The sequence below is a fragment of the Salmo salar genome, chromosome ssa10 (assembly GCF_905237065.1).
Source record: "Salmo salar chromosome ssa10, Ssal_v3.1, whole genome shotgun sequence".
In the NCBI taxonomy this organism is placed as follows: domain Eukaryota; kingdom Metazoa; phylum Chordata; class Actinopteri; order Salmoniformes; family Salmonidae; genus Salmo; species Salmo salar.
Window position 1 is genome coordinate 108,248,319 of NC_059451.1, and position 20,142 is coordinate 108,268,460.

At 43.4% G+C, this 20,142-nt stretch overlaps 1 protein-coding gene across 3 annotated transcripts in view; it reads left to right on the plus strand.

The window, feature by feature from the left end:
- Positions 1 to 20,142, plus strand: part of si:ch211-266k8.4 (carabin) — a 48,576-nt gene that overhangs the window by 18,266 nt on the left and 10,168 nt on the right. For 2 of the 3 annotated variants that reach the window (XM_045688368.1, XM_014125441.2), the window contains 4 exons: positions 5,806 to 5,910; positions 6,769 to 6,947; positions 7,906 to 8,018; positions 11,164 to 11,358. In XM_045688368.1, the coding sequence (XP_045544324.1) occupies positions 5,806 to 5,910; positions 6,769 to 6,947; positions 7,906 to 8,018; positions 11,164 to 11,358 (592 nt within the window). The remainder of the gene's footprint in view (positions 1 to 5,805; positions 5,911 to 6,768; positions 6,948 to 7,905; positions 8,019 to 11,163; positions 11,359 to 20,142) is intronic. The other variant, XM_045688369.1, reaches the window with a different exon arrangement.

Consider the following 20,142-nt stretch of genomic DNA (forward strand, 5'->3'; position numbering starts at 1 on the left):
AACAATGCACTCACACACGACAATGTGCTGTGCAGTCTTATCAGTCTCCGAGTGAGAGGATAAGACCTGTGTATGTCACAGCCTGTCATTTCTTTCTGAGCTGGTGGTTGGAGACTGCTTCTGTCAGCGTGTTGCTATCATAAATGAAAAAGCTGGTAAAGAGGTTGAGTTATTGTCCGGGTCCTTTTTAAAGTGGCTTTTTAGAATGGAGAGAATGGATGTAAAGCAGCTCCCCTCCTTGGTCTCCACTAATACTTCTTGCCCCCCCCAGTCTGACCCTTGACTTTGCAGCAGACTTAGAGTCCTATTAAAACAGAGAGCAATGTTGGTTTATACTTGAGTGTTCTTATTTCTGTGTGGAGGAGTTGTTGGGAGTTGTTTAGCACCCTTGCGAAGTGGGCAGTTTTGGTAGCTTACATCTGACACGTCTGCTCGTGCCACTTTAATATTTGCTCAACAAACAGGCTGCCAGGAACATTAATGTGCAGAAAACAAATACATGATGGGTAATCTACCCTTGGATAATGACGTCTTTGCCTCATAACAAACGTCAGTCTATTATATGAAAGATATCATAGGTTTTGTGTTTAGATACTGTAACATCGGGAAACAGTAGCAGCTCTCCTCAGACACTTTTGAGAGCTTGGTGTAACAAGTATCAACAATAATTGATTGTGTGAGAATGCAATTTTCAAGGCCCTAGGTGTTTGTTAGGGCTCCAGACAGTTGACAATAAATCTGAGGAATGAGTGAATACATGCGTTGGAGAAAGGTGATCGAGACAATCTATTTGTCCCCCTCACTCAAGGTGATGGGCATCTATTAGACTACCTTCCTGACACTGGCCCATGTGTGATCTGTTCACAGGTTTCTGTTGTAACATATTGAGAAGCAGGGGGGATCGTCCTCCAATGCAATTTAGGACCAGGTTTTGCAATTGCCAGTTTATGCCTGGGTAAAGGGACTGTAATCATTTTATTTGAGTTTGGTCTAAGATTGGTGTTCACACAGGTGCTCACGGAGTGTGTGACATATCTGTGAAATGGCAGCCTATGTGGGCTTACGCAGAACTGCATTGGTGGGTCATCTCCTATGCTATAACAGCATATCAGTTGTAGTAGTGCAACTATCGTTGAATTGTTAAGTCTCACAATGTGCAACCTGACTCACATTCCTGAGAATATTTGGAAAAGGATTCCTATGAAAAGCTTACAGTCCTGCTGTCCAAAAGGAGGAAGCAGCCTGTTTGTATGCGTTTCAGTTATAACACTGTTTAGGTCTTGGCATGTAGGAAATTAAATTCCCTTTTGGTTTTCCCTGGTTTTTATGGAATTGATCCAGAAAGGCTATTATACAGATGGAAGGACGAGTTGACTATTCAATCCCTAATTTCTTAATCAGTCACTGAAGCAGTTGAGATCTCTCCAAGTGGTGTGCGTTACGAAAACGAATAAGAGAAATTTGAACATGCTGTAAGATGTTGACATAACTGACACCTTTTCTATTGTAGGCCTACTATAACTTGGGAGTAACTGGATTGCAAAGCAGTACAGCGAAACGTAGCTAGATAATCTTCATATAATCACTATACACCTCACTTATTCTGTGATGTCTTTTCAGTGGTAAAAACTGACCATGCATTGATACTAATGTTGCCTGGTCTTGTCTACTTTAGTTGTATTGTTTTTTTTTTATATAAGTTGACTCAGTTTATGAAAACAATCTTATTAAAAAAGGCATTTTTGTTACGAAGGTAACTACTTATTTGGTATTGTTCTGCTGTGTTCCTTGGCTCCGTCCCTGGCTGTTTTGTAGCCGTTGTCCTGTTTTTGAGCTCCTTTTACCCTTTATCAGGTTTCCTGCTGCTTTGGACCTCTGCCCTCTCTTCCACACCGCCACTTCACCTATTCCCGCTAGGAGATTTCAACAGCCTGTTTGTACTCTTCACTATCCAACCTTTAAAGTGATTTGAAGTTTCCCTAAGCTCTGCAAGGTGTTAACGTCTCATGTTTTGGTGAACTTAAGTGGTGTGCACTTCTCTAAACAACCTGATAACCGGAAGTTTTACTGGCTCACCTCTTTATCTATTAGCCTGCCAGCTGTCAGGCAACCTGTAGAAATGACTGAGTAATATGACATGAACAAGCTGCTGTATCTGTTCATTCAGGGGGTTTACCCTTGAATGTGGGCTTATTCTCCTCAAATATCTCCCTGACTCCGTTTCCCCACAGGCCAAAGCAGTAGTCTCTCTGTTCTCCTCTGTGAAGGTGGGCTTATTCTCCTCAAATATCTCCCTGACTCCGTTTCCCCACAGGCCAAAGCAGTAGTCTCTCTGTTCTCCTCTGTGAAGGTGGGCAGATTCTTTTGAATGAGGAATCTTTGATGTTAAGGAGATGAGCTAGACTGATACGATGTCTGCAAGTCCACACAGCTCCTGTAAGTTTGTCGTTAACCCTGACTGTGACCCAGGGCATAAATACAGGCTGTGTTCCCTCGTAATTCCACATCTTCAACTAGACGCCCATCTTTAAATGTTTTGCTTGTGGTCTTTGGTCTTTCTAGTGGTCATTTGGAATATAATTGACTGAACTTGCTCTAGTCTCTTAAAGTGATCTAAATGTTATAGCTCACTTGGCATTATACACACAGTAATGACTTCATGTGCATTGACATTTGTGTACACTGTCAAGTTCGCCAGCTTGTAGTCCTAAAAAAACGGAAATGAGTTCTCTGGTTAGTTCAGCCACTCTTATGGGGCTTTGGGATAATTGCCGAAAATAAAGTCTGAGGTTAACACCAGTTTAGATCTTATACATTTTGTTCTATGAGATATTAGTCCGTTGACATGGCCTTTTATGAAGCCTTTATGTGCTTGATGTGATTATAAATGCTTCAAAATTCAGAAAAGTGAAGTTAGCTGATTCTCATAGAACAAAGCGTATAAGGTCTCCTAAGCCTGTTTACTACAGACCTTATTTTTGTTATTTATCAAAAAAACATGCATTTCCTCATAGGCTTTCGCCAACAAGCCATGGCCCAGTCTCTTGCCTACAAAAATACGCCATTACTATTACTCTCTATATGGAATATAATGAATCCAAATCTCTTCTCTTACCTGTGGCTACAAATGTCTGTGTCTTTTCATGCAGTGGGCACCCTGTGGAATTCATATTTGTCTTTCCGTTTTGTGGCAGGTGAAGCTGAGGAAGGATATCCTCCCTGTCAAATGTGGTGCTACATGGTTATCGTGGGATCGTATGTGTTGATGAATGTTAGCTCTACCCCTTAGGCTGCGCTATATTGGTGATGTAAAGACCGACGGCACCAGCAAGTTCAGTTTAGTGAACTGCTTTGGCCTTGGGGCACTCCAGTTTTAGACAACACAACAACACCATGCTAATCATAGGACTAGAACACTAGGCTGTCTTAATGCTAATGCTGCAGCATGTGCCCTATTGGCTTGACTTTTACAGTAGATTATTTTGCATAATGTAAATTCACAATGTTGGTTAGGGCAACACCAGGCTTTGCTATGACTGTACAATGGCATGTTTCCTAATCCACACCAATGTTGCAGTTAATTGTGAGGTGTAAAGGCCCTTAAAGGTCGGTTGCCATCCGAACCTTAAGTAGCTACTTCGAGTAGTCGACTGTTAGTGCATGTGGAGTTGCTGGACATGCATCAACACAGACGGGCCTCGGGTTTAATCTGTCCGTAGGTGCCGTGGCAACAGGTTGCAGGGCCAACATTATGTTTCTCTGTGCATCAGAGAGGAAGTGGTTGCTATCAGTTTCAGGGCAGAAATGTGTTTTCACTGCTTATCTGTGGTGATGACCTAGCAGCTTTCGCATGAATTACTTTTGTCAGCCATTGTTATTATAGAACTAACTCTAGTTTCCTTGTAGTATCTCAGAAATGTAGGCCTATAGGTTTGATGCTTCGACATCTCTATTGGCTCTGATCTGTGATGTACCTGGGATGCACAGATACACTATTGGGAATCCTACAGAGGTTCTAAATCTTTTCCCCTGATTATACTAATCCACCACCAACATTCTGCCCTAAGATGAATACACTGATACAGTCATGTATTGTATGAAGGCAATAAAGCCACCATTAGGCCAGTAACCACACACACTGTACAGTACTTATAGAGTTATGTGCTAGATGAATTGGGATCATTAGGTTTGGGGATGAAAGTAGTCCTGTGTGCCTTGGAAGGCTGGAGTCCTGTAATGTCTTGGCACAAGTTCAGTTCATCACTGCTCTCCCAGAATGATGAAGAGGAGTTTTATCAATGTGTTCCTATTGATAAATGCATACTCTCATTTTAGTCTGTTTATAGTTGGTGTTTTGAAGTTGATCAGCAGGAAAAAGTCCCGTTGAGCAATATCAGACGAATCTGTTGAGGACTGCTGATTGTCTGCTATGATCCTGAGGGCAGCAGTTCTATAAAAAGAAAAACACAACCTTAAACTGTATGTCATCGCTAATTCCAGGGCAATTACGAATCGGCTTACTCACAGAGGATGTCATTTGAAACTGAAAGCAGTCATTCTTATAGCTTCTTATTAGGTCCAGAGTCAGACTCTGCTTGTCAAAGTCATTGGGGGTGAGCTCATTGACTGTGTGTGTGTGATTACTGCCTTGAGTCAGCAAAGGACCTGAGGGCAGATGAGGTCATTCTTAAAATCACAGGGTTAAGCCAAACAACCTTATATTATCCAGGCTCTGCCCCAGCTCCCTCCTCTGTGAAACTGCAAACATGGACTACATGTCCAGCAGACAAAGCCAAGCTGTACTGGGACATATACCTACATCTGGGAAACAAGTATAACGTACTGTACCATTATTTATAGCACACACTCTTCTTCCCCACAGTTCAAACACTCTAGTCCACTCTAAAGAGACCAGGTGTCCAGGGTCAATAGGAAGTGACAATCTTAGGCTGGAACTTCCTGGTCTTGTGAACTGAGCAGTCACTCTGGCTCCCACTCTTCCTGTGGAGAGTGGTGGAAGAAAGCCTTCCTCTGAAATGGCACAGAAAATCTTTAGTGGATTACCCAGCCTGCCTCTCATTATAGCATTAGTCTGCAGGGCTAAACCTTTATTTTTGCATCATCTGCTAATCTGTTTGGCTCATGCTCTTTGAAGCGGATGCCATCTTGCTGTGGTGTTCTGCTCTATTAACATCAACCGCTCTCCAAATACTGTATATGGACTTCCCTCAGCCTGGCCTATTTAGCTGATCAGCTCCTAGAGAAAATCCACAACATTTTACTTGGACCGCAAAGTCAACAATGGGAAATGGGCCGATTAGCTTTCTTTTGGAGTCCTGTCTTCCTTTTTTTAATGTTCCAGAGGATGTGAACATGCATGTCAATTCTTGTTATTGTTTGAATTTCACTGCAGAAGATAACTTAGAATCCACCTCTGGCACTGACTGATGTATTGAGGGCCAACATCTATGGATGTAAGGGTTGGTCAGGGGTAATAGAGATTTAAAATCAGATGACTCAATGGAAGGCCAAAACCTCAAATATGGCTTTATAGAGTAGACCTACAGTACATGTTATCACATAGCTGAGGTCTGACTTGATGACATGTACAGTACCTTCTTGCTCTTAGTAAATCAATCAAAGTGGTCTTGTTGGTAAGCTGCAGATGGCTAGCCTGTTTCATGCCTTGCTGGTTAAAGCCCCATCAATATAAAACGACTACAAAATATTTAGTGCCAATGTTACCAAGCACAAAAATTGTTTTGTCATTTTCTTCATATTAAGTGTGTATTCCTCTCATTGCAGGACAATTTGAGAAACCTATTCCACCACCACTGCCCACTAAGGTGAAGGAGCAGGAGAAGAGTGTGGATGGACCTACATTGGAAGCCAAGAACCCAGTAAGGAAGGGTGAGGCAGTTCATTATACCAGGGTGCTTATGGACCAGCTATAACCAGGCTAAATCCCAGGTACTATCCAGTACAACGGGTGAAGACTCCCTAGTCTCTCTACATTACTGGCACAGGGCACACATCTTATATGGCCTCATAAAAGTGAGATGGATGTACTGTCATAACTAATTCCCACATAAACCCTAGGCCACATTAAATCAAATATGCGAGTTGGTATTGTCAAGATGTGCCAAGGCTGCAAGTCGGCAGAAAACATTACTGCATGGGAGTTTTAGATTAATACAGTGATTAACCTGTTTGTGTTCTGGCAAAAAGCTGAGAAATGAAAGTTACCAATGCTAAGCCTGTGAAGTTGTGGTGTATATAACGCAGTTAGATATATTGTTTAATGAACAATACTTTGACGAGCAGTGAAATGGAAATCTCCCCAACGCGGCAGCTGTGTAAATTCTGATCTGTGAAAGGCGATCACAACCCCATAGGCTCTTGTCCTGTTGTTGAGATAGCCGATAGATTATCAGACTCTGCCATCTAGATTCCAGGTGTTCATACGTGTGGTTGGCATAGGGACATCTCCCCTGTGTGTTTGCCTAGCTCACAGCAGATAGACTATACCACCGGAGTCAATGCGACAGGCTGCTTGCTGATAACATTCATTTGCAGTACATGGGGGACCACATACAAACACACTGTAGGGGTATGACCATGAAAAATGCATGTTCATTTTGTAGTTCAAAGACACATTTTTGTCTCCAGTACTGTGTATGTTTGAGATTGTTACAACACATTAAACATACTTACACCATGTCATGGACTTTTCCTCATGTCCTGAATTAACCCATTGTGTCCCAATAGATTCATCGGTGTCTGGTGTTAAGAACGTGTTCACCCGGCTAGTGAGGATGGCCCAGCGCTACCTGCTGGATAAAGATTGTCAGAGTGGGGACAGTAAGCCTTCCCCATCCCGAGGCAGCTCTGCCAGGCGCCGCTCCTCCAAGGCCAGCAGGACGACGTCCTCAATCACACAGTCACAGGTCGGCTAGCCAGGGTCAAAACACAGGCTACGCCAACTCTCATTCACCTGTAGAGAAAGTACTGAAATGTGGGGAAGATCTCAATTGCAGATGCCTCGTGTCCTCTCTCTTCGTCTCTTTCTCAAAACTCGTTGGATGAGAGTGAGGTCCCTCCCCTCTGACCTACTCCTCCAATGGGTTTTGAGAAGGCGACGAGGACGCGAGGAGTCTGCAATTGAGCTCTTCCCTGGCTCTCACCCTTTTTCTAGCGAAACCATCACCTCTTCCTCCTCTCCTTATCTGTGTTTGTGGTTATTCTGCACAGTATTTGTACTTTGTAAAAATCAAGCTATTCTGCAGGGACCCTCAGTATTCGTCATCTGCAGATTTTCAGCATATTACTTTTCAACAGTGTTGAGTTTTCGTTAGCAATTATAGACTGTAACAAAGGGTTATGTGTTTATGACTGGCTGGATTTACACAGCCTCAAGACCCATTTGGACTCAGTCAGTGTGCCTTCCCAGAGGAACACAAAGCATGATGCCTGAAACGCTGTATGAGACTGGTCTGTGGCAGTTCTCCCAGGGCCTACAGTATTAGTTGGATCTTAGGCTTTAGTTTGACTTCTTGGGTTTCACACATGCATGCAGTTGCCATTCTCCGTTTAGAAAAAATGTCACATTACACAAGAGGAGGTATTTTACCCATTTACCTCTGAGAATTTGTAGAGGAAGCAGATTTTTCACACTGACCTTCTGGCTTACTGTAGGACTTTCATGAAGGGGCTCCGTCTGAATTAGAACCGGAACCTTCCCTTTCAACCAGATACTTGGAGGCCATTTATGACTCATTTATTAAAAGTATTTTCATAGGACTACGTTTTTGCTTCCTCTCAATTTTATATTCTGTCTATACTGTCTCAATTAGCTGAGACACTCAGTGGTTTTAGGTTATTGTTATGGTCTCTATCTCCCTCCAGATCAGAGCCAAGAGGAGTCAAAAGGGCGTGTCCCAGCAGGGAAGTGTGAGTCAGACCAGAGGAGGGACCCTTCCCGGTCCTACCCCAGACTCAGATGGGCCAGTCAAAGACAGGTTGGTCAGAAATCCCCTGTTAGACACATCTGTATTGTTCAACTGAGAAATGCACAGCAAGAGCAACATTTTCTCCATACTGCAATTCACAGCTTTGATTAATGATGGACCTTTTTTTATTTGGAATATTATCTGATTTGTGGTTACTTCATGTAGATGTTTTCACTAAGCAATACAATTTATGGCTCTGTCAATTTCTCTGAGAGGGCCCAAGAGAGTTGACTACTTTAATACGTTTATCGGTCAGCCAGAGGAGTTGGCTCACAGCCAGCAGAATGACTTTCCCACAGACTGCTGTTACATATGGGAACCTTTATGATCAACATGCATGTTCCTCATAGGGGCAAAGAACCTCAACAGGAAATTCAAGGTTGTAAAAGTTGCCACTTATCTAACTTGCATACCGTTTTTCCATTCATAGCATTAATTATGTGGTAGTCATGCATACAACACTGGTGGGTGGAGGTAGGCAATCCCACAGCCATGAGCTTCCTGTTTTTGCTTAAAATACTTCAAAACAAAAACAATTTTATGCGCTGTTAAATGTCATCGCAATTAGAACTTGAAGAACAGACTCTTGGAGGGCGGAAAAGATTGACATGAATTCTACTTTTTAATGGGCATAGGTTGAGGTTCCCGCCCCTCTACATCAACTCCATAAATCAATATTTTTGTGTTCTAATGACAAGCTGTTTTAATGGTCTGGGTGTAGCTGGTGCAGAGGAGTCAGGCACAGGACAGCAGAGATGAGTAATAAAAATAACTTTACTCAAAATCATCAAATACATGTAGATATACCAAGCCCCCACAAACGGACCGAAATACATAACAAACACGCACAAAAACCATGGGGAAAACAGAGGGTTAAATAAAGAACATGTAATTGGGGAATTGAAACCAGGTGTGTAAAACAAATGGAAAATGAAAAGTGGATCGGCGATGGCTAGAAGGCTGGTGACGTCGAACGCCGCCCAAACAAGGAGAGGGACCGACTTCGGCGGAAGTCGTGACACTGTTCCATGTCGTGTCTCCCTGGCAGGCAGGCCTCAGCCCGAGCCTCATTCTCATAACAAAAGCATATCACACATCTTTAAGCTGGGGCCAGTAGTCTGTGTGCATACCTGTCATTCCTCACAGATCCCGTATTAGTGTCAAGTGGCTGAAATCGCTGAAACGATGAGCGGGTCGCCCGGGGTCAATGAAGGGATTACGCTAATTTGACACAAGATTACAGAGAGGGCAGGGAGTGGATTTGACTCCTCTCAGCGAGTTGCTGAAAAGGTATGTCAGCTTTTCAACACTGACTGGGCCAGGCACCAAGGAGCTAAGGGCCAGTAGAGGCCAGGGGTTTTACAGCTGCTGTTGACTAGAGCACACTCTGGCTCATGTACAGAGTAAAGTGTCTGACTCTGAGCTCTGTTCCTCAGATCTTAGAGTAGAGGAGGTAGTCACAGCACACTGGATCTCCCACCAGTAGATTTCAGTCACTCATCAGCAGGAGATTGTAATATCGCTGTGTATTTAATATCTATATTCAAAGAATGTTGATTTCAGATTGTGTAATGTGAACTTTTTCCCCCTCCATAAGTTTAATTGTACTCATTTGTAGGATAGTAAATAGATCACATTTTTATTTTGAGCTACTGAAGAAATGTGGTGGTTATATTGTGTTGTTCCATAGAGTTTATGGGTTGGACCCCTGGCTGAGGTTGACCTGTATAGAAGGTCAGCCAGAGGTCATTCCACTAAATACAATGGTCACATGACACAATTACCAATTTCACCCAAGAATTTGGCCGATCAGGAATCTGAAAATGCTGAGCAAAAAGTTTGGTGGTTCCCCTTCCTCTGGAATTGTTGTGTGGGTTTTTAGAGCTCGTATGTTGAATCATTTAACATGCTTAAACAGGCTTAATATTATTATTTCATAGTTCTCAGGTATCTCAACCCAAATAGAAGATTTGTAATTTTTGTTCTATTCCTGTCTATACAGTACTAGGTTAGGGTGCAGTTTGCGCTCATCTAAAGCCATCTAGCCTCTATTGTCAGACTCCAGTCACCCAAGTCATAGACTGTTCTCTCTGCTACCCCATGGCAAGCGGTACTGGAGTGCTAAGTCTAGGTCCAAAATCCCCCCCCCCCTCCCCAAGCCATAAGACTACTGAACAATTAATCAAATGTTCACCTGGTCACTTTACCATACCTACATGTACAAATAACCTCGACTAACCTGTAACCCCGCATTGACTCGGTACCGGTACCCCCTGTATATAGCCTCATTATTGTTATTTTATTTTGTAAGTTTTTTTTACTTCAGTTAATTTTGTAAATATTTTCTGAACTGCATTGTTGGGCTTGTAAGTAAGCATTTCACGGTAAGGTCTACACCTGTTGTATTCGGCACATGTGACAAATGCAATTCAATTTGATTTTTTTGGTAGCTATGTTTGTAGTTACAGTATGTTTTGTGTCGGTAACTAAGCCCACATCCACACTTTATAGGTGTTAATCACCTGTTTGTTGGTGTAATGTGCAGAGGAAGGATGAGGGAATTCATGAAAAATGGCAGGTGTTTGGTGGGTGACTGGCTGGCTGGCTGCCACCCTTACACCCAACCCCGGTGCTGTTTTGTAAATGGTGTATGGCACAGGGAGGATATCTCTCACTCCCCCCCAGCCCTGCAGGTGCTTCCTCTGTTAATGCCCTACACCTGTGGATAAATCAAACCACTGACATTTATGGCATATTTATGAGCCAGAGAGGGGGAAGATGGGGGAGCGAGAGGGTCTACATACAGTACGTGTTTTTATGTAGCCCCTGTGTCAGTCAAGTTTCACACCAAGGTGTCACTGTAGAATGGTTATTAGACTTCTTGGTTATTGACCTGTGGCTCATGATGTCAGACTGAGCAGAGTACTTTTACTCCCCTTTCATTTTTTTGGAGCCTTTTCTATTATAAGATGTAGCTAGTCTAAATCAAAAGTTGTTAATGTGCATTCTGTGTAGTAATCTATAATGATCATGTCAACATTGGACTACATTAAACAGTTTTAAAGCGGAGCTGAATTAAACACTTGTGCATCACAGATTGGGGATAGCTGTGACATGAAAGTGAGTAACCGTTATTATGCTCCTGTTTCTCCAGCAGGCCAGAGCCAGCAGCGTTTAGGAGAATGGGTTCTGGTCTTGTAGGCAGGGTGGCCCGTAGACGCAGCAGTCTGCCCCCAAGAGTCGAGTCCCTCCGCCTGCTCCGGACCAGGACCCCCCAGTCCCCATCGCCCCCTCCCTCCAGCCCAGCCCAAACACTGACCCATCAGAGACGGAAAACAGCCCTATCCAGGTAAGCTGGAACCTACTGTCTACATTGTGTTATAGAAGACTGGATCAGGGTTGAATTCATTAGATTCCGTGGCAAAATACACTGCTCAAAAAAATAAAGGGAACACTTAAACAACACAATGTAACTCCAAGTCAATCACACTTCTGTGAAATCAAACTGTCCACTTAGGAAGCAACACTGATTGACAATAAATTTCACATGCTGTTGTGCAAATGGAATAGACAACAGGTGGAAATTATAGGCAATTAGCAAGACACCCCCAATAAAGGAGTGGTTCTGCAGGTGGGGACCACAGACCACTTCTCAGTTCCTTAGCTTCCTGGCTGATGTTTTGGTCACTTTTGAATGCTGGCTGTGCTTTCACCCTAGTGGTAGCATGAGACGGAGTCTACAACCCACACAAGTGGCTCAGGTAGTGCAGCTCATCCAGGATGGCACATCAATGCGAGCTATGGCAAGAAGGTTTGCTGTGTCTGTCAGCGTAGTGTCCAGAGCGTGGAGGCGCTACCAGGAGACAGGCCAGTACATCAGGAGACGTGGAGGAGGCCGTAGGAGGGCAACAACCCAGCAGCAGGACCGCTACCTCCGACTTTGTGCAAGGAGGAGCAGGAGAAGCACTGCCAGAGCCCTGCAAAATGACCTCCAGCAGGCCACAAATGTGCATGTGTCTGCTCAAACTGTCAGAAACAGACTCCATGAGGGTGGTATGAGGGCCCGACATCCACAGGTGGGGGTTGTGCTTACAGCCCAACACCGTGCAGGACGTTTGGCATTTGCCAGAGAACACCAAGATTGGCAAATTCGCCACTGGCGCCCTGTGCTCTTCACAGATGAAAGCAGGTTCACACTGAGCACGTGACAGACGTGACAGAGTCTGGAGACGCCGTGGAGAACGTTCTGCTGCCTGCAACATCCTCCAGCATGACCGGTTTGGCGATGGGTCAGTCATGGTGTGGGGTGGCATTTCTTTGGGGGGCCGCACAGCCCTCCATGTGCTCGCCAGAGGTAGCCTGACTGCCATTAGGTACCGAGATGAGATCCTCAGACCCCTTGTGAGACCATATGCTGGTGCGGTTGGCCCTGGGTTCCTCCTAATGCAAGACAATGCTAGACCTCATGTGGCTGGAGTGTGTCAGCAGTTCCTGCAAGAGGAAGGCATTGATGCTATGGACTGGCCCGCCCGTTCCCCAGACCTGAATCCAATTGAGCACATCTGGGACATCATGTCTCGCTCCATCCACCAACGCCACGTTGCACCACAGACTGTCCAGGAGTTGGCGGATGCTTTAGTCCAGGTCTGGGAGGAGATCCCTCAGGAGACCATCCGCCACCTCATCAGGAGCATGCCCAGGCGTTGTAGGGAGTTCATACAGGCACGTGGAGGCCACACACACTACTTAGCCTCATTTTGACTTGTTTTAAGGACATTACATCAAAGTTGGATCAGCCTGTAGTGTGGTTTTCCACTTTAATTTTGAGTGTGACTCCAAATCCAGACCTCCATGGGTTGATAAATTGGATATCTATTGATTATTTTTGTGTGATTTTGTCAGCACATTCAACTATGTAAAGAAAAAAGTATTTAATAAGATTATTTCTTTCATTCAGATCTAGGATGTGTTGTTTTAGTGTTCCCTTTATTTTCTTGAGCAGTATATTTTGTAATGCTTACACTAGGAACCAAATGGAAACAAGCGGAGAAAACGGGAAGGGCCTAAGTGAACTTGTCCAATAGAAACACTTGTTTTTGTTGCAAAACATTTTCAGTTTGGAGTAAACGGTTCCCGTTACAAAATGTTTTAGAACATACTAAACGTTTTGCTATGGAATCCGACAAATGAATACACCCTAGGAATTTAACTGATATGCAGACCATGTACTATATAATAGACTGGATCTGTTTTCTAGCTTGGGGCTTAGAGTCCCAGTAACTCATTCCAAAGAGTCTTCCTGACTTGAGTTTATCTGAAGGAGGTGAAATCAGATCCGTTCTCTATTTGCGTTGGGCTTGACAGATGTGATACCCGCTCACAGAAGTGTGGTTGTAGTGTTCTTTTTAATTAAAGGGATCACCACTCATATTGCGTAATCATGTTATAATGACATATTATTGTTCCTCCTGGAATATGAGGTATAGGGAAGTGTAACGATATAGTAATAATATACACCCCACATCAGAGATGAACCATGGAACAGTAATCTTCTCGTTGTGCAATCAGCTGTAACCACCTCCTGAACTGAGGACCCTCACAGCCCCACCCCACCATTTGAATGTGTTGTTCGCAGTAAATTATTTATTACCTTTTTAAACAGTTTTGCATTCCAAGCAGCCAGTCCCCTGCTGTATCTCATAATATGCTCCTGTCTGGCCCACCTATGCACAGTGCCTTGACCTGCCCTGAGAGACATTACGTTAGTGTTCTGTTTCCCTGTAGTGTAGGCAGGGCTGGGCCACAATGGTACCAAAATAAACCAGAGAGCTGCCTGCCTACTGCGTACTCTGTCCCTGGAAGTTCATTCAGTGTCTGCAGGCATCCTGGCAAAGCCAGAAGCTCTTAGGAGGAGTGGTGGAAAATGACAGTCAGAGTGCCTCTTTATCTACATGCAGGCCAGACCACTGCAGTGTCAGCTCCCTCCCTCCATAAACTCTGATCAGCACTACAGAGCAGATGTATTTATAATCGGGCACCTCTCTGGCAGCCCCCCAGAGCTCTCCCCTCTGACACACCAACCAACCTCACTTCCATTGGAAAGATCAGCCATGGTCAAAGACTGGAGCAGATGAGTCACACTGCAACTAGGAAAACGCTTGATTAGCCTTTTGGTTCAATCCTACAAAACTGTAGTAGTGAACAGATTGGAACTGCTCTATTTTGGTCTGGTATAGTGTTTATATTATAATGTCCACTCTGGACATGTGGCCCTGAACACTGTGACTGACTATAGAAATCCACATTGTGTTGTAACCTGATGGTGGATGCTGTTCCGTGGGATGATCTGAATAATTGGTGCTGTGATGCCTTGTTAGTCTTCATGTACTGTCCATGTGATCTAACTTGACAGATAAATGTGTCATCATTCCATCTGACATCTTGCCAGGGACAACCGAACTGCTAGTGAAGTGGAAAACTAGCTTGACAAGTGTTTTTCTCACCCGTACTTTGCCTACTGAGCAGACCGAAATAGAGAGGGGTGAGTTGGTGTTCTGTGTAATAGCTATTTACGTGACTGTTGGTTGTTTTCACTGAGCTATGTGGGGAAGTGTTTTATGCCAGACTGCGTGTGTTACAGAGTTCACAACCATGTGTTTCACGACTGAACAAGTTGTGCTTCCGGATCATTCACATTTGTTTTGTGACTTAACGGGTGTATGTAAATAAGACAAGTAAACCATCCCTCTCCAACAAAAGCAATTGAATTACGTAAATACAGTTGACATATTTAAGACTAACTTTATTCATGAAATGACAAGCAAAATATGTGCGGCAGCTATAACTGTCTGTTTAAATTGACATCTAACAAAGACACAAGCGCCATAGACTGGCACACTTGTTTGCCTCACTGACTAGTTAGTCAGCCCCACCCACATCACTGTATGTACAGTTGAAGTCGGAAGTTTACATTCACCTTAACCAAATACATTTAAACGCAGTTTTTCACAATTCCTGACATTTAATCCTAGTAAAAATTCACTGTCTCAGGCCAGTTACCACTTTATTTTAAGAATGTGAAATGTCAGAATAATAGTAGAGTGATTTATTCCATATTTTATTTCTTTCATCACATTCCCAGTGGGTCAGAAGTTTACAGACACACTAAATTAGTATTTAGTAGCATTGCATTTAAATTGTTTAACTTGGGTCAAATGTTTCGGGTAGCCTTCTACAAGCTTCCCGCAATAAGTTGGGTGCATTTTAGCCCATTCCTCCTGACAGAGCTGGTGTGAGTGAGTCAGGTTTGTAGGCCTCCTTGCTCACACATGCTTTTTCAGTTCTGCCCACAAATTTTCTATAGGGTTGAGGTCGGGGCTTTGTGATGGCCACTCAAATACCTTGACTGTGTTGTCCTTAAGCCATTTTGCCACAACTTTGGAAGTATGCTTGGGGTCATTGTCCATTTGGAAAACCCATTTGCGACCAAGCTTTAACTTCCTGACTGATGTCTTGAGATGTTGCTTCAATACAGTGAGGGGAAAAAAGTATTTGATCCCCTGCTGAGTTTGTATGTTTGCCTACTGACAAAGAAATGATGAGTCTATAATTTTAATTGTAGGTTTATTTGAACAGTGAGAGACAGAATAACAACAAAAAAATCCAGAAAAAACGCATGTCAAAAATGTTATAAATTGATTTGCATTTTAATGAGGGAAATAAGTATTCGACCCCCTCTCAATCAGAAAGATTTCTGGCTCCCAGGTGTCTTTTATACAGGTAACGAGCTGAGATTAGGAGCACACTCTTAAAGGGAGTGCTCATAATCTCAGTTTGTTACCTGTATAAAAGACACCTGTCCACAGAAGCAATCAATCAATCAGATTCCAAACTCTCCACCATGGCCAAGACCAAAGAGCTCTCCAATGATGTCAGGGACAAGATTGTAGACCTACACAAGGCTGGAATGGGCTACAAGACCATCGCCAAGCAGCTTGGTGAGAAGGTGACAACAGTTGGTGCGATTATTCGCAAATGGAAGAAACACAAAAGAACTGTCAATATCCCTCGGCCTGGGGCTCCATGCAAGATCTCACCGCATGGAGTTGCAATGATCATGAGAACGGTGAGGAATCAGCCCAGAACTACACGGGAGGATCTTGTCAATGATCTCAAGGCAGCTGGGACCATAGTCACCAAGAAAACAATTGGTAACACACTACGCCGTGAAGGACTGAAATCCTGCAGCGCCCGCAAGGTCCCCCTGCTCAAGAAAGCACATGTACATGCCCGTCTGAAGTTTACCAATGAACATCTGAATGATTCAGAGGACAACTGGGTGAAAGTGTTGTGGTCAGATGAGACCAAAAATGGAGCTCTTTCGCATCAACTCAACTCGCCATGTTTGGAGGAGGAGGAATGCTGCCTATGACCCCAAGAACACCATCCCCACCGTCAAACATGGAGGTGGAAACATTATGCTTTGGCGGTGTTTTTCTGCTAAGGGGACAGGACAATTTCACCACATCAAAGGGATAATGGACGGGGCCATGTACCGTCAAATCTTGGGTGAGAACCTCCTTCCCTCAGCCAGGGCATTGAAAACGGGTCTTGGATGGGTATTCCAGCATGACAATGACCCAAAACACACGGCCAAGGCAACAAAGGAGTGGCTCAAGAAGAAGCACATTAAGGTCCTGGAGTGGCCTAGCCAGGGGTCAAATACTTATTTCCCTCATTAAAATGCAAATCATTTTATAACATTTTTGACATGGGTTTTTCTGGATTTTTTTGTTATACTGTCTCTCACTGTTCAAATAAACCTACCATTAAAATTATAGACTGATCATTTCTTTGTCAGTGGGCAAACGTACAAAATCAGCAGGGGATCAAATACTTTTTTCCCTCACTGTATATCCATACCATTTTCTTGCCTCATGATGCCATCTATTTTGTGAAGTGCACCAGTCCCTCCTGCAGCAAAGCACCCCCACAACATGATGCTGCCATCCCAGTGCTTCACGGTTTGGATGGTGTTCTTCGGCTTGCAAGCCTCCCCTTTTTTCCTCCAAACATAACGATGGTCATTATGGCCAAACAGTTCTATTTTTGTTTCGTCAGACCAGAGGACATTTCTCCAAAGTACAATATTTGTCCCCATGTGCAGTTGCAAACCGTAGTCTGGCCTTTTTACCGGGGGTTTTGGAGCGGTGGCTTCTTCCTTGCTGAGCGGCCTCGATATTGGACTCGTTTGACTGTGGATATAGATACTTTTGTACCCGTTTCCTCCAGCATCTTCACAAGGTCCTTTGCAGTTGTTCTGGGATTAATTTGGACTTTTCGCACCAAAGTACGTTAATCTCTAGGAGACACCTTCCTGAGTGGTATGACGGCTGCGTGGTCCCATGGTGTTTATACTTGCATACTATTGTTTGTACAGATGAACGTGGTACCTTCAGACGTTTGGCAATTGCTCCCAAGGATGAACCAGACTTGGGGAGGTCTATTTAATTGGAGTTTTAATGACTCCAACCTAAGTGTAGGTAAACTTCCAACTTCAACTGTATGTCTGTGTGGGACTTGGAGGGGGTTTGTGAAACATTCTGTAGGATATCCCTTTAGAGAGGCACAGTGTTGATGCATGGGAAGAGCAGGGTATGTGTGTCATGATATGGCCAGTGGTGATTTTAGCATGTAAATCTTGGTGGGGCAAAATAAAAATGTGAGATGCATGCCACTACAGAACACAAAACAATACATGAATTGCACTATAACGGTGAGAAATGGTGCCCACAAACTGTTAGAGCCAACATAAAGCTGTCCCAACACTTTACCACTGCTATACTTCGCTATCAGCGTAACCTTGTCTGGCAGAGAAACAGTTCGTTCAGCCTCATTTATTGCCTTTTAAAAAAACGTCGCTGAAAAGGCTGGCTGACTTAAACAAATGTTGTTTATACTGACAATTCAGGTGGTTAAACTATGGCATAAGGGGACAACAAGCAGATAAGCGTAATTTTGATTAAGACATTAATGAGCGAGCTAGGACAGAGTCAATATAACTATTTTTTGCAATGATGAAATTTACAGCGACAGAATTCAGAACATGCACAGTTTTTTACGGTGTTCTCCCTGTACACCAAGTCAGAACCGTAGGATAAATAAAGGGGCATATTTAAAAAAAAAATTTTAACTAGGCAAGTCCGTTAACAAATTCTGATTTTCAATGACGGTCTAGGAACAGTGGGTTAACTGCATTGTTCAGGGGCAGAACGACAGATTTTATACCTTGTCAGCTCAGGGATTCGATCTTGCAAACTTTTGGTTACTAGTCCAACGCTCTAACCGCTAGGCTACCTGCTGCCCCATATAAGCAGACAATGAAAGCTTGATGATTAAATTTCTCCAAAAAACAGTTATAGGCTACATGTGCACCACCAAGTCAGAACATGAGGTGGAAATAGACCAAATTATTAGGGTGAGGCACACTTAGTATTACTTTCTTAGATACGGAATACATATCTACCTGGCATATTACATAATTTATGCAACAGCATACAAGACACTTTTTGGACTCACCTTGTTGTGCTGTGCTCACGTGAACAGGAAGGTAGCGTGGCGGTCCTTCGTGGGCAAATTGTCATCAAACTTTAATCAAAATCTGCCATTCTCTGAATTTATGGTGCTTTCAAGACAACTTTTTTTATATATATATATATATATATATACATACATACACAAAAGGTTGAATCATGATGACGTCAGTGATCTTCAGGTCGTAGCTCAAAGACAGTGTTTCCCAAATTTTTTATAGTACCATACCCCTTCAAACATTCAACCTCCAGCTGCATACCCCCTCTAGCACCCCTCTGTCACTTCCCACATCCCGGCTCGTGGGAAGTGACAGAGCTCTTATAGGACCAGGGTACAAATAATAATATAATCAAATAATTTTGCTCTCTAACCATCTTACATTTAAAACCTTTATTTGTTCATCAGAAATTGTGAATTACTCACCACAGGTTAATGAGAAGGGTGTGCTTGAAAGGATGCACATAACTCTGCAATGTTGGGTTGTATTGGAGAGAGTCTCAGTCTTAAATAACTTTTCACACAGTCTGTGCCTGTATTTAGTTTTCATGCTAGTGAGGGCCGAGAATCCACTCTCACATAGGTACGTGGTTGCAAAGGGCATTAGCGTCCTAACAGCGCGATTTGCCAAGGCAGGATACTCTGAGCGCAGCCCAATCCAGAAATCTGTCAGTGGCTTCTGATTTAAATAAAATTTTCACAGAACCACTTGTTGCAATTTCGATGAGGCTCTCTTGTTCAGATATCGGTAAGTGGACTGGAGGCAGGGCATGAAAGGGATAACGAATCCAGTTGTTTGTGTCATCCGTTTCGGGAAAGTACCTGCGCAATTGCTCACCCAAAGCACTCCGGTCCTTCGCTACATCACATTTGACATTGTCTGTAAGCTTGAGTTCATTTGGGGCGGCAGGTAGCCTAGTGGTTAGAGCGTTGGACCTAGGCCATCATTGAAATTAAGAATTAGTTCTTAACTGACTTGCCTAGTTAAGAAATTGCACACAAAACATCATAATGATGGAAAGACCTGTGTGTTGTCCTTGTTAATGCAGACAGAGGAGAGCTCCAACTTTTTAATCATAGCCTCAATTTTGTCCCGAACATTGAATATAGTTGTGGAGAGTCCCTGTAATCCTAGATTCAGATCATTCAGGTGAGGAAAAACAACACCCAGATGGGCAGTCGTGTGAGAAACTCGTCATCATGCAAGCGGTCAGACTAGTGAAAAATATGGTCAGTGAAACTTTCAGCTAGTCTCTCAATTAAAAAAAAAAGCGTGTCAATACTTTGCCTCTTGATAACCAACACATGTAAAAGCGTTACATGGTCGCTGCCCATATCATTGCATAGTGCAGAAAATACACAAGAGTTCAGGCACGTTGCTTTAACAAAGTCAACCATTTTCACTGTAGTGTCCAAAACGTCTTTCAAGCTGTCAGGCATTCCCTTGGCAGCAAGAGCCTCTCAGTGGATGCTGCAGTGTACCAAAGTGGCATCGGGAAAAACTGCTTGCACGCACATTACCATTCCACTATGTCTCCCTGTC